General features: G+C 43.4%; 1 protein-coding gene across 2 annotated transcripts in view; it reads left to right on the forward strand.

Annotated features, from left to right (window-relative positions):
* Positions 1-1,999: 1,999 nt before the first annotated feature.
* The window catches only part of USP31 (ubiquitin specific peptidase 31), a gene marked incomplete at both ends in the record, with an annotated part of 55,245 nt that continues 44,008 nt past the window's right edge, over positions 2,000-13,236 (forward strand). For both annotated transcript variants that reach the window (XM_080912463.1, XM_080912464.1), the window contains one exon: positions 2,000-2,611. In XM_080912463.1, coding sequence (XP_080768589.1) covers positions 2,000-2,611 — 612 coding nt within the window. The remainder of the gene's footprint in view (positions 2,612-13,236) is intronic.

The raw sequence follows: 13,236 nt of genomic DNA on the forward strand, positions 1-13,236 counted from the left end.
AAGCCCCTAATTAAGTACTTTCTCTTACCAGCTTGCCTTAGTCATGGTATCTTCACAGCAATAGAAAACAACCAAGACAGTGGCTCATTTGTTGAATTCCAGCAGGGTCAAGTTAATGGTATGGCTAAAAGGTACTTAGAGAGTCTGAAAATGATGCAATTAACGAAGGCAAGCTTTTAGAGACGAAGAGAGGTAAACTAGATGAGGAAGTTCAAGACACCTGGAGCAGATAGAGCAGCTTGGGAGAAGGTTCTCAGTCGGGATCGAATCACTAGAAGCAACAAGCATGTGTGCAAAGGTGGAGGGCCACCGGCTTCAGTGTCTGTTGTGATCAAGTGGCATTCTTCCGGATGCTGCAAGGATTGACTAGGAGGTAGAAGCGGAGTTGGTTTGAGCCTATTCAGACCAAACCAAGAACATCATCACAGGATACTTACTACTGGATAGAAATCTAGAGGCCCAAACTATTTACTTTGAGATGAGTGTAGGGTGGCCTTTTTATCTTTAAAATATTATGGGCTTTTTTTTTTTTTTTTTTTTTTTTTGGCCAATATCTCTGTTTTGTAGTAACTTGGACTCAGCAAAGAGAACATAACAAAGAAAGCTCAGAAGCCAGTGGGTTTTGAGTAGAAGGCAGCCTTAATGCACACTGTTTGCCCATGTACTATGCTTTATTTTTTTCTTTTTTAAAAATTGAACCAACATTTAAAAATAGAATTTCCACCTTCTCTCTAAAAATCAGATGATCTGGCAACACTAAGCCCTCATTCTCACATGGGAACAACTGACTGGAGGTGAGTGGAAACCGTCTCTTTAGAAGAATATTAATGAGCAAGTTGCCACTGTCCACGTTTCTTGTATCCCCAAGACATGTGAAGTATGATCTGATTAGGAGGTGACTGACCCTTCACCAGGATCCTTTCTTTATTGTTATGACCTATCTATCCTCTGTGATAGTGCCTCTGTGACCCTTGGTTTAAAGGCTAAATCTTTGAGCCATACGTGGGTTTAAATGAGATAGCAAAGGCACCGAACTTAAGATTAAGGAAGCTATTCCATGCTTGACATATTGTGTAGAATACCGAGGTTATAAATGAGTACCCGCAGAGAGTGTAAACTGTAGAAAGGCAAGTGGAAACCCAGTTAAGTTTCATTCTTATAGTATCCTCAGAGTTTAGTATAGAATTTGGAAAACAGCAAGTATTCAGTTGCTATTTATTGAATGAATGAATAAATGAAGGAATGAATGATTGAATGGATGAGTAAATGCTCAGTAAATGCTTGAGTGATAAAGGGAGAGAACTCAGTGGATTTAAAGTCTGTATTACAAAACTTTTCAGTAAGGCAATTTCTAATAATGCTAGTTTGCGGGGACCCCAAGGTACAGCCTGAAAGAAAAGCCCACTAGAATGTGCCAGCACCGTGACCACGTTCGGTACCTCTGAGCCAGGCAGAGTTCACTCTCCCGGAACAAGACAAAGCTACGTCTATCATCTCCTCTGCCACCTGGTACGTTGCAGCTTGTTTTCTGTACTTTCTCTAGATCTTTCCCGTTTGACAAGACTGAGACCCACCCCTAAAATCCACCAGCCAGAGCTTGCCCTACAGTGCAGGACTTTGCCCATACTAAACATGGCCAGTCTTGAGCTTCACCACGCAGAACCACGCCCTGAGCCGGGAGTACTACCGTCAGGGTTCAGGGACAGCACTATTCCCACAGTCAATATGGCGACCTCGCGGCTTCAGTGTGGGGCGGGGCTGCGAGTCCAGCGAGTCACGTGAGCTGCCCACTTGGGCGGTCGCGCGACGCACGCGCGCCCCTCGGTCGCCGCTCTCTTGCTCGCTCTATCCGCGGAGCTCTGAGGTGGTGTAGGGCGCGAAGACCCCCCCCCCCCCGTCCCCGCCCGGGTGAGGCGCAGGCGGCGGGATGCGGCGGCGGCCGTGGCGGAGTCGCGGTCCGGGTGGACTGGCGCGGTGATGAGCATCGGTAGCCGTCGCCATGTCCAAGGTAACGGCGCCCGGGCCCGGGCCGCCGGTGGCGGCGGGCGGGAAGGAGAAGCGCTCGTTCAGCAAGCGGCTATTCCGGAGCGGCCGCGCGGGGGGCGGCGGTGGCGCTGGGGGCCCCGGGCCGGCCGCGCCCTCGTCGCCGTCGTCGGCGCGCTCGGTGGGCAGCTTCATGAGCCGCGTCCTCAAGACGCTGTCCACGCTCTCGCACCTCAGCTCCGAGGGCGCCGCCCCGGACCGCGGCGGCCTCCGCAGCTGCTTCCCGCCCGGGCCGGCCTCCGCGCCCACGCCGCCGCCGTGCCCGCCGCCGCCTGCCTCGCCCGCGCCTCCCGCCTGCGCCTCGGAGCCGGTGCCCGGCGTGGCGGGGCTCCGCAACCACGGCAACACGTGCTTCATGAACGCCACGCTGCAGTGCCTCAGTAACACCGAGCTCTTCGCCGAGTACCTGGCACTGGGCCAGTACCGGGCGGGCCGGCCGGAGCCGGAGCCCGAGCAGCCCGCGGGTCGCGGGCCGCACGGCCAGGGCGAGGTCACCGAGCAGCTAGCGCATCTGGTGCGAGCGCTCTGGACGCTGGAGTACACCCCGCAGCACAGCCGAGACTTCAAGGTGAGCCCGGGGATCCTTGGAGCTCGGGCGCTTCTTGGGCTCCTCCTCTTCGGGCCCGGTGGATTTCTGCGCTGGATGCTCAGAGAGTTCTGGAAGATAATCCAGATGACAAAGGATCGCGTTCCTTTCACCAGCCTTGTATCCAGCATGTCTTCCGAGCCCCAGAACCTAGGTGCCAGGTCCTGTGATCCGCCTTGGGGATGGATGTTGCCAGGAGCAAGACCCTGCCTTCATGGAACTTCAGTCTTTGAATCGGGTATTGGTGGGACAGTATCCATCTGGGTTCGAATCCTGCTTCTGCTTCTTAAGTAGCAAATTACTGAGCCTCTTTATGCTCCCGTTTACCTGGTACTTATAGCAAGTTGACAGGTTACGTTGGACAGCGAGATTACCAGTTTGGTCACTTTTAGGGAGGTTCAGTGTGGTACATAAAACGTTTCAGTACCATACATGCATAGCACTCTTTTTTATTCTTAAGTAAAACGAACCAGGTGTTATCAGATAGTACTTTGAAGAAGGCAGAACCTGATGATGTAATAGATGGAGGAGGCGATCCTGTCCCTTAGCTGGCAGCTGCTGGTGGAGCTGCCCATGTACTGAGATGATGTGATTGAGGAGCAAAGGCGCTTGCTGGGTCCAGATGGTGAGGGTCATTTAGGCTATCCTAAGGAGTAGGGTTCTTCCTGCAAGCTGAGCAGGGAGGTGATTGGAGATTGTATATAGGATACTTTGAGGTGGGATGTGGGTATGATATTAGCGAGAATGGAGTTGGACAATGAAAAATAAGTCTTTCCATTCCTTCCTTCATTTCCTCATGCTTAGAACACCTCAGTTTGATAGTTGCCCCATTTTTTTGACAGTTGTCTCACCCTGATTTTCTACCAGCCTTCTTTATTTTTTGAGACAGGGTCCCACTATGTAGCCCCAAGCTGACTTTAAACTTGAGATCTTCCTGATAGCCTCCTGTGTTCTGGGATCAACCTACTCTCTCCACTCCTTTTAAAGTAAGGAAACAAGTTCCAAGTTTAGAGACTTTGGTAGAGAACATTACAAAATCTTTACATGTGGTGTGTGTGTGTGTGTGTGTGTGTGTGTGTGTGTGTGTGTGTGTGTGTGTTTGTGTCTTTCTGTCTGTCACTTGTGTAGAGGTCAGAGGACAATTTGTGGAGTCAGTTCTCTTTTATATTAATGTGGGTTCTGGAGCTTGAACTCAGGCTGTCATGTTTACCTGATGGGCCATCTTGTCAGCCCACCAGTAGCTAAATTTAATAAGGTTATTATGCTCTTATTGAATTTTTTTCATTTGTCTTCTATTTATGGCAAGTGGTGCTGGTTTTCCATTGTGCTATCAAGTTTCTCTCTAAAATACATTTCTCTAAGTACTGATTGGATCCAGGACTGAATGATGATGCAGCTGAGAAGTCTGCTTGGTTAGGCCCTGGCCTTGCTGAGGAGCTGCACTGCCCTTGCCTACCACTGCCTTTGAATGGTTTCTGCTTAGAATGGATTTGTGTGCTGATCTTGAAATTTTGAATGGAAAATATTAGTCTGAAATAAGGACTGGAGAAACAGCGATTCATGTGAGAGTAAGAAACTAGGAGAATGGCATGTTTTGTTGGATCCCTCTTCTTTGCATATAGTCACCCACAGGTAGCCACACGGAGAGGAAGTTTTCAAGGCAGGATCCTAGTGTGGAGTTTGCAGTTTCTTGGTATGTCAGTTTCCTAGCATGTAAACATTGCAGTTGCTTTTACGAGGTGCTGCTCCTTTCCGTAACCATGCACTATGAGAGCGAGCGGAAATAGGTTAGTAATTCTGGGTGTGCAGGATGATTGATAGGCAGACTGGCAAAGTTGAATACATTCTTCGATGTCATCTCTATTGCTTTTTATGAGGTTGTGCTCACTTTTACATCCATTAAGCTACCAACAGAAATGGGTCAATACTTTTAAAGGAATAGAGACTTGAGAGGCATACTCAGCAGTGTTGAGCTGATTCTTGGGAGTCCTCCTGTTTGAAACACTAATCTTCTGAAACTTCAGAGCAGTTCAGTGTGTATGTATTAATTCACCTTCCCTTTAGTAACAGTAACTCAGCTAGGAATACATTCAGCATCAGGAGGAAGACTCCCTAATGGGAGAGCTGTGAAGGAGGAATTTTGAACAGGCTGGCACAGCAGTTTGGTGGTTCTGTGGTGTCCCTGAGAGTTCATGAGAGATCATGGACCCACTGCTGACGCAGACAGTTTTGTTTCCACTCTTTTGTACCTAGCAGTTATTGGGATTTTTGTCTGTGTTTGTTATCTCATGCTTGTCTGACAGAGGCACCTGTGGCACCCTGTATTCCAGTAGAAAGACAGGAAGTCATGAGAGAAATGTCCTCTTAGGAGCCCCTAGTGCTGACATCATAAGAGACATACCTGTCAGTTGGCTGCCATGAGGGTTAGAAGCAGGTGTTTTGGTTTCCTGTTTTAATAGGCAGCCCACCCAAATGACCTCATCTACAGTGGGCCAGACACTTGCTATGAGGGGTAGATTCCAGTGGGACTTAGGTTCCTTGAGAACTCATCTTGCACTTGAACTTGTACATGACTCATTTTTATAGTTCACTTGAGGATCTTGTTGTAAAGTAAATTCTGGTTAGCTGAAGTGGGGCCTTACAGTCTGCTTTCCAAAAAGCTCCCAGGTGATACTGCTGCTGTCTGTCTAAGGATTATACTTTGAGTAATAGTGGGCTCCAAGGAGCAGATGATAGGACATCACTGAATAGGAGGCACAAAAGTTTCCTGGGCCAGGAAGCGATAAGGGGTAGTGTGAAATTGCTTTGAGGAAACAGACATTAGGTAGTTGGTCGTACCATGACCAGCCATAGTGGTGCAGTCTGCCTTTGGGGAATCATGTGAAGAAATTGTGAAGGGCTTTGTGGGCTGCTTTGGACTTTTTCCTGGGAAGTTGGGAGCCTGAGCTGATAAAGTAGGAGAATGTAGATTTCTCTCTGTCTTCCCTTTCCCTCCTTCTGCCTCTCCCTTTCTCCCTCTCTCTTTGTCTCTTGCTCTCTGTTGAAGATTGGTTGGAGATGGATGTGAGGCTTCTCTGTCCCTTACCCTTTCTGTTTGTGACCATGATGGATACTTATTTGTGTGTTTTCCATATTCAAGTAGCTCACTGAATATTGGAGTCCTCCTCAGTTCTTGACTCCAGGCTGCCGTCACCTGATTGGAGTTGACAGAGGTGATAGAACCAGTTGGCCTTCTTGGTTTTGCCTTAAAGTCTAGAAGAGCACACATTGGATTTGAGTGTGATCTTATCATGATAAATCTTTTAGGCTACTCTTGTTTCTCTGTGTAAGTTTTCAGTTACAACTCTTCCTTCTAACCAAACTGATTTGAGCTTAAGGAACTTGCCAGATAAATGTGTGTGTTTTTTTTTTTTTTTTTTTAAGTTTTACTATTATTATTTTTTGTTTCTGCTTGCACTATGGTTTTGAAAATTGAATTTTATTGGATAGAATGACAAATTGGCCCTACTTTGATATGCTGCAGACTCTATCTTTTTTTTTTTTAACCATGTGTCTTTTCATGCTCTGATGCTATTGATGTAATGGTTTCTGATGAGAGTATTTTTACCTTTTCCTGTGCCACATACCTCTTACCCATGAGGCATTTGTCTCTCTTTGGAGATATACTTGCCTGTTAAACATGGGATGAGAGTGCTGTTGCATCTAGGGGTATATTTCAGGGAATCTGTATGCTACAATGAGAACTCTCCTCTCCTCTCATTCAGCCCAAGGTATCAGGAGTGCTGAGATGGAGAAACATTTTGTCTGTCCTCAGCACAGACTTCCCTACCTCTAGCCTGTTTTGTTTACCTTGTAGATTTGGTACGTGTGTGTGCACACAGTTTGTGTGGACACGTGTGTACGAGTGTACAAGCATGCTCACTAGGGTAGAATTTGGTCGCAACACTTGTGTCAGACACTTTCTTTATAAAACAGTAAGGTAAATAACTGATTTTGAAATCTGAATACTCATTCTGGTGTTTTAAGGGGGAAATCAATGTATTGCTTTAATTTTGCCAGGAGCATGAGTGTTCAAGTTCTTAGGAATGCCTTTTGGTTAGTACTCAGTCCTCTTTGTAACAGTGTAAAAAAGGCAGATGGTCTACTTTCATCCAAGACAGGTAAGTTTTATAGGCTCAGTTTTCAAACCATGGTTCCTAAGAGCAACTATGTAGAGTGATCTACTGATAGAAGTAATCTGGAGACTCCAAGTTTGCAGTAATCAGAAACACTTGGCCTGGAGTGGCCTTATCAGCACAGCCACTGACATGACAGGGCTCAGTGGAGTGCTTGAGCAGCCTAGCAGACATGCTGAGACGAGCAGAGCAGCATTTTTTCCCTCTGAGACTGTGCTGCTGAATTGTAGTGAAAATAAGGTCATCTGCAGCCAGCTTTGAATGTATGCCATTGCTCCTGAGGATCAGGTACTTTCAGAAATCGTGCTTAAAAACAGCCCTTTCAGATTCTTTAAATGCATGAGCTGATGTGTATCACTTCTTTCAGGCACAGGGGGCAGGAAAGAAATTGCCTAAGAAGGATTCTGGGGATGAAATACACAGACAATTATAGAACTCAATGTTTGCTGATGTTCTGGTTCTTTTTGCTAGATAATACATAGACTGGGTGAGTTCTAAAGAAATGTATTTTTTAAAATTCTGGAGATGGGGAATCCCAATATTGGGGGGCCCACACCTGTCAGAGAGGATTCTTTCTCCATTATCCTATGGCAGATGATTGGTCAGAAGACTGAGAGCTTGTGAGTTTTCAGGAGGTGAGGAATGAGGGTATAACTTGTTGTTTTACCAGGAACCTACTCCTGTGATGATGACATTTATCCATTCTTGAGGGCAGGGCCCTTATGCCTAATTGCTTTTTAAAAGTCTCAGTGTTTGTTTTGGGGATTACATATCAAGAACAGGAGCTTTGGGGGTCATGTTTAAAACATTGCATCTGACTTAAGCCACACCAATTATTGTGTTTAAAGGAGCTAGTTTAGGTGAGAGGTTGGGAATAGAGGATTTAGTGTGAAGATGATGGAACAAGGTTCTTGCTATTAGAGGACCTATCTGTTATAAGGAAGCAATTTTGAACTATTAATTGTAGGTTCAGTGGGAGTTCAGAAAAGGACCATCTTGAAAAATATAAGCAGAAGACTGATTAATCTTTTAATTCACTGTCAGGAGTTAAAATTTCTACTAATTGGAGTTCCTGACACTGTGCTAGCTAGTTTTTGGATATATAGTGTTTAAATAAAATGATACAGCAATGGTAAAGTAAGGAAGGCAATAGGCAACATGGTCCTGTCTCAGAACTTGTCACAGAGGAGGCAGATATTAGTCAGTCAACACTGACAAGTAAGAAATTTTAAATCCTAAGAGCTAAGAAAAAGATAAGGTATATGTATGAGGATAATAAATTTGCCAGAAGGGTTTGGGAGCAAAATGGACTCAAAGGCTATATTGTTGGAAAGACCTGGAGGTGTATTAGAAGTCTGACAGACCTTGTTTGCAGTGCAAGGACGCACAAGAGTGGGACAGATGAGGCTGAAAAGGGATAGGTCTTTCAGCTTTATAGGCCTGAGATATTTAGGTTTCATTTGGAGCAAAAGCTGGTTGTTAACTGGTTTCAAGCAGTGTTCTGGAATGATTATGTTCAAACATGAAATGTTCATTCTGGGGCTCACTAGTGAGCAGAAAACAAGCTTGGAGCCCAGGCAGTAGTCTTTTATGATGGAGAACACTGGAGGGAAGAGAGCTTGAGGCACATGTAGAGACAGACTGTCTCTCATCATTGACAACAATTTGACTATTTAGGTATATGTGCAATATGTGTTCTATATGTTTGCCTTAATGTCAGTGACACACTGTTTGGATTACTATGATTGTGTAGTAAGTTTGGTTTGGGAATGGGATCCAGGGCCTGCACAGATCAAACAGGTTTTCTGCTGCTGAACTGAGAGCTACACTCTCAGCTGCATACGTAGACTTGCTAATTTCTTTTTTGGATTGTTTATTAATAGTGTATAAAAGTATGTAATTGGCATACTTTTGTCATGTTGATTCTATATTCTGTAACTTTGCTATTTAATTTATTCTAGCAGATTTTCCTAGTATCTATAATTTTCTACATAAAAGGTGATATCATTCATCAATAGAGAGAGATAGGCTTCTTTCCAATTTTGATATTTTTAGTCCCCCTCCCCACTTTATTGCAAACTAGGTATCTTTGTTTCATTTCTTGGTCTTAGAGGTGATACTTTCAGGCTTCCACTATTGGGAGTGCTTGCCCCTATCCTGAGGCAGTATCCTTTTCTTGCTGGTTTGCTGACACCCCGCCCCCCAACTCATTGATTAATTAATTCATTAATTCAGTTTTGGTTTTTGGTTTTGTTTCTTTTCTGTATCAGTTTGAGATATTACTGCCCCCACCCCACATTTTGTTAATGTGTGGTATTTTACATTGCTTGATGTTTAGTATGTTGAAACTTCATTTCACAGCAGGAATAATTTCATTTGGTTATGCTATCTACTCTGATTTTGACACTTTTCCCTTTTCTGTTACATTCCAAAACATTTCTCTTTTTAGTAATTTGGAGCTGACTGTGCTTGTGTGATGTGGATTTATACTGAGGCTTGTGTGATTTGGTAAGCTGTAAGTTAGTGACCTCTCTTCTAGTCCCACTCCACTACTTACGGTGAGATCTTGAGGCTTCCATCTCTGGGCTTCACTTCTCATCTGCAGAGATGACAGTATCTACTTCCTAAGCCTGTTTTGGAATAAATGAGGGAAGAACCTGGCAGAAGGCCTGCACACAGTGTTCAGCAAGTGCTAATGGGTGCTGTTGTTCTCATCCAGTCTTATGATCACCCTCTTCTGTTCTGAAGGCTTCTTTAGCATTTGATAGAGTATTTATGAATTTTGCATTCTGCTTCATCAGTTCTATTGATGAATATCAAATATTGCTTACTCTGTTTCATGCTCTTTAGTGTTTCTCATTTTGTCAAGTTAAAAGTTATTCTGTGTGAATTTTAACATTAAATATCTATATTAATTTTGGACAGAGAACTATCTGTACTTAATTCTTCGTATGCCATTGACAAAAATCAGTAGCCTTCAACAAAATGTCAAACAATTACGATATAGTGAGAAAGCCTGTGTCAGCTAATAACTGAGAAGAAATTGAGATAGTAAAGAACTATCTGTTCCTCAAAGGATAAACAGGATTAGGTGCACTTATTCATACATTCTTCCTAAGACCAGATAATTTCTACATTGTGTGAACTGTTGAAAAACAGAGAACTTATCCAGAGACAAGGGGATTCAGATTTCTGAATCCATTTTTTTTTTTTTTTCACCCAGTTCCCTGTATGCAGTGGGCATCGATTACTCCTCTTATTCAGTATCAAGTTCCTGCTCCTGGCCTGTGGAATGTGCTCACTACTGGTTAATCTGAACCGAGGAAGCCACAGCTAAGGGACAGCTTACACAGTAGATTGTTAGCAGTGTGGCTATGCGGATGACAGCCAGGTCTGTTGTAGACTTGGGGCAGACCTCACTTGAAGCTTTAAACTTTGAGAGAGCAGGGAAGAAATCAGAAGATGGAGTGGCAGGCCTTGTACTTAGGACTGTAGGCACAAATAAAGCTAGAGAATGAGTTACTGTGCAGAAGGGTGCACTTCCTGTCACCAGGCTCCCTTCAGCAGTCTGCTGATAAGGGGTTGCATGTCCTGTCCTGTCCTGTCCTGTCTCTTGCTTCTTTCCTTTCTTAGATGTGTAAAGAGTGTGTACTGCAAGGTGAGCTGACAGTATTTGGCAGCTATATGGGGAAAGAATGAGGTAGGAAGAGTTAAAGAATATGGAGGGTTCTTGAGACAGGGTATCTTAGGGTGGCAGTTTACAAGATTGGTTGGTTAAGTGGAAAATGGTTTTGGAGTTGAGGGAAAAATTTAGTTGTATTTGAATTTTAGAAACCTAGGTAGGCAAAAACCATTTTTAATGCTGTCTTTGTTGATTGCTGCAATTTCAGGAGCTGTACAAAGCGAATCATTTAAGCCATCCATTCTTAGCCTGTGAATTGAGATCCCCTTTGAAGGGGTTTCAAATGACTCTTTCATCAGGTGTTTCCAGTGACCATCAGAAAACATGACTCATAACAACAGCAAAATTACAGTTACGAAGTAACAACAGAAACAATTGTATGGTTGGGGTCACCACAACATGAGGAACTGTATTAAAGAGCTACAACTTTAGGAAAGCTGAGAACTGGCCTGTCTGGTCTGTACATCAACCTTAACCCAAATATAGTTGACATAATATAGATGCTTCTTCCCAATGAATTGTTTTATCTCTTCCTTTGTGTGCTTCAGGCTTTTGCTTTGACTCGGCCACTTCTGTTTTGATATGTGTGGTTTGATGGATTTTTCCTGTCCCTTTATACCCTTGTCACAATGAGGGGCAACTAAATGGGGCAGTGTTTTCTGTTTGTATAGTTTCCACAGCTGTTTCCTATAGTAAAAACTCTGGAAAACAATGACCTCATAGTTTCCACATACTCAAAACAAAACAAATCTAAGCCTTTTTTTTTTTTTTTAAAATAGTAGTGGGAGAGAAATCATTAAAAACTTGAGTAAAGCCTGTCATCTGTTGTCACTTCTTTCAAAAATTATTTGCTCTGTTTTTACCCATTCTCTGTTCTTCAAATGATTTTTTTTTCTTTTCTGTATAACAAACATTTTTGCAGGGAGCACATGGGGTTATCTCGAGTCTTTTGTTGTGTTATTATTGTTCCTTGTCTGTGTAGAAGCTATTGTTCTGTGCTGCACTGAGGCAGTGCTAGAGGAACTGGCCAGTCACTGAACATCTGCTGCTTCTTCCCTCCAGTTGTCAAGCTCAGATGGAGCAAACAGTACAGCTACAAACAAGTAATTCATGCTTTAGAAGATTCCATGGGGCTGGTCAGACAATGACTTTGTTGGTATCTGCTCCTACTAAAAGAATGCTGATGTTTATCATCAGAGCAGCACATTTTAACTCTTGACATTCTTCTAATCTTCTCAAACAAGGCATAGATATCTAGTTTTCGGGATCATTAAGAAACATAATCACGGAACTGGAGAGATGGCTTAGGGGCTAAGAGCACTAACTGCTCTTCTAGTTTAATTTCTTGCACCTACGTAGTGGTAGTGCTTCATTGTGTTTGCAACTCCAGTCCCAGGGGATCTGGTGCCCCCTTCTGGCTGTGTGGACACCAGGCATGTATGTATATGTGTGGGAAAGACACCTGTATACATAAGGACAAATTAAAAACAGAAGCAGAATCATGAGACACCCCCCCATGTGTGTGTGCCTGTGCTAAGTCATATTATTTATAAAGTGATTTCATGCTTGATTTAAAATTTTTACAGCAACTCTGAAAAAGAGGAGTTATTGTTACCTTTGTCTTAAATTTTGTTTTAGATAATGGTATTCTGTGCTAGTGAGCAGCAGAGCTGGATTGCAGTTCCAATTTTTTTTGAGAATTAAAGGACAAAGTATAAGGAGGGTATAATGAAGAGCACTGGTTCTCAACCTGTGGGTGAAAACTCCTTTGGCAAACCTCTGTCCCCAAAATAAATATTTACATTATGATTAATAACAGTAGCAAAATTACTTTTATGAAGTAGCAATGAAAATAATTTTGTGGTTGGAGGTCACCACAGCACAGAAACTGCTGTGTGAATACACTTTAGTACAGAAAGTGTACCAAAGGGTTGCAGCATTGGGAAGGTTGAGAATCGTAGAAACTAGTATCCTGTGAGTGTCCCAGAAATGATAGCTCGGATAACACAGGTCCTTGCTGTCAACTAAAGCCACCTGAGTACCTTCCTTAAACCCAAACACCCAGAGTGCAGAGATCAAACAGGCTGTTGGAACCATTTCTCATACCCTGTATGGTTTGAAAGTTCTAGGGCATCAGATGTGCTGCCCTTCACTGCTACACTTGATCACGGAGCTGCTCTTTCAGGTTCAAGTTTAGGCTTCCAGGTGTCTTCCTAGTTCCAATGTTTATGTTAGTAAATCAGATAAGGTTCCAGAAGGAATACTGATTAAATTTGTGAAATTCTGAAATATATTCCTTCAAGTTACATAAGTTATAACTATCTTTAAAGTTACAGTAGAAATGGAATAGAATGCTGTGTTTTGTATTTGGGTCTTTAGCAGGCTACCCATGGTTCATATGTGAAGGGTACTGATTTATTGTGTGTCATTGGCATGAAACTTAGGTGGATCCAACTGCCAGGTAGGTGTACAGTGTTCTGCTGTCAAATGAGTATCATAGTGTGGAGAGGTAATTCTATTCTAGGCAGACCACAGGTTAGTATCTCACTGTGGGATCCTTGGGCTAGGATTGTGTGACTAAAAAACTGCCATTTTTGCAGTTGAAGAGGCAGAGAAAAAAAGATGTGGCCTAGGAGGTAGGGGAATTATTTTGAGAAAAGACATTTGGTAGTTCTTTTGCACACAATTCCAGCTCCTAGTTCTGGCCACTTTATGTCTTAGTTCTATAATTGCTATAGTCATCCTACCTT

Source organism: Micromys minutus (genome assembly GCF_963924665.1).
Source record: "Micromys minutus genome assembly, chromosome: 2".
Taxonomy (NCBI): Eukaryota; Metazoa; Chordata; class Mammalia; order Rodentia; family Muridae; genus Micromys; species Micromys minutus.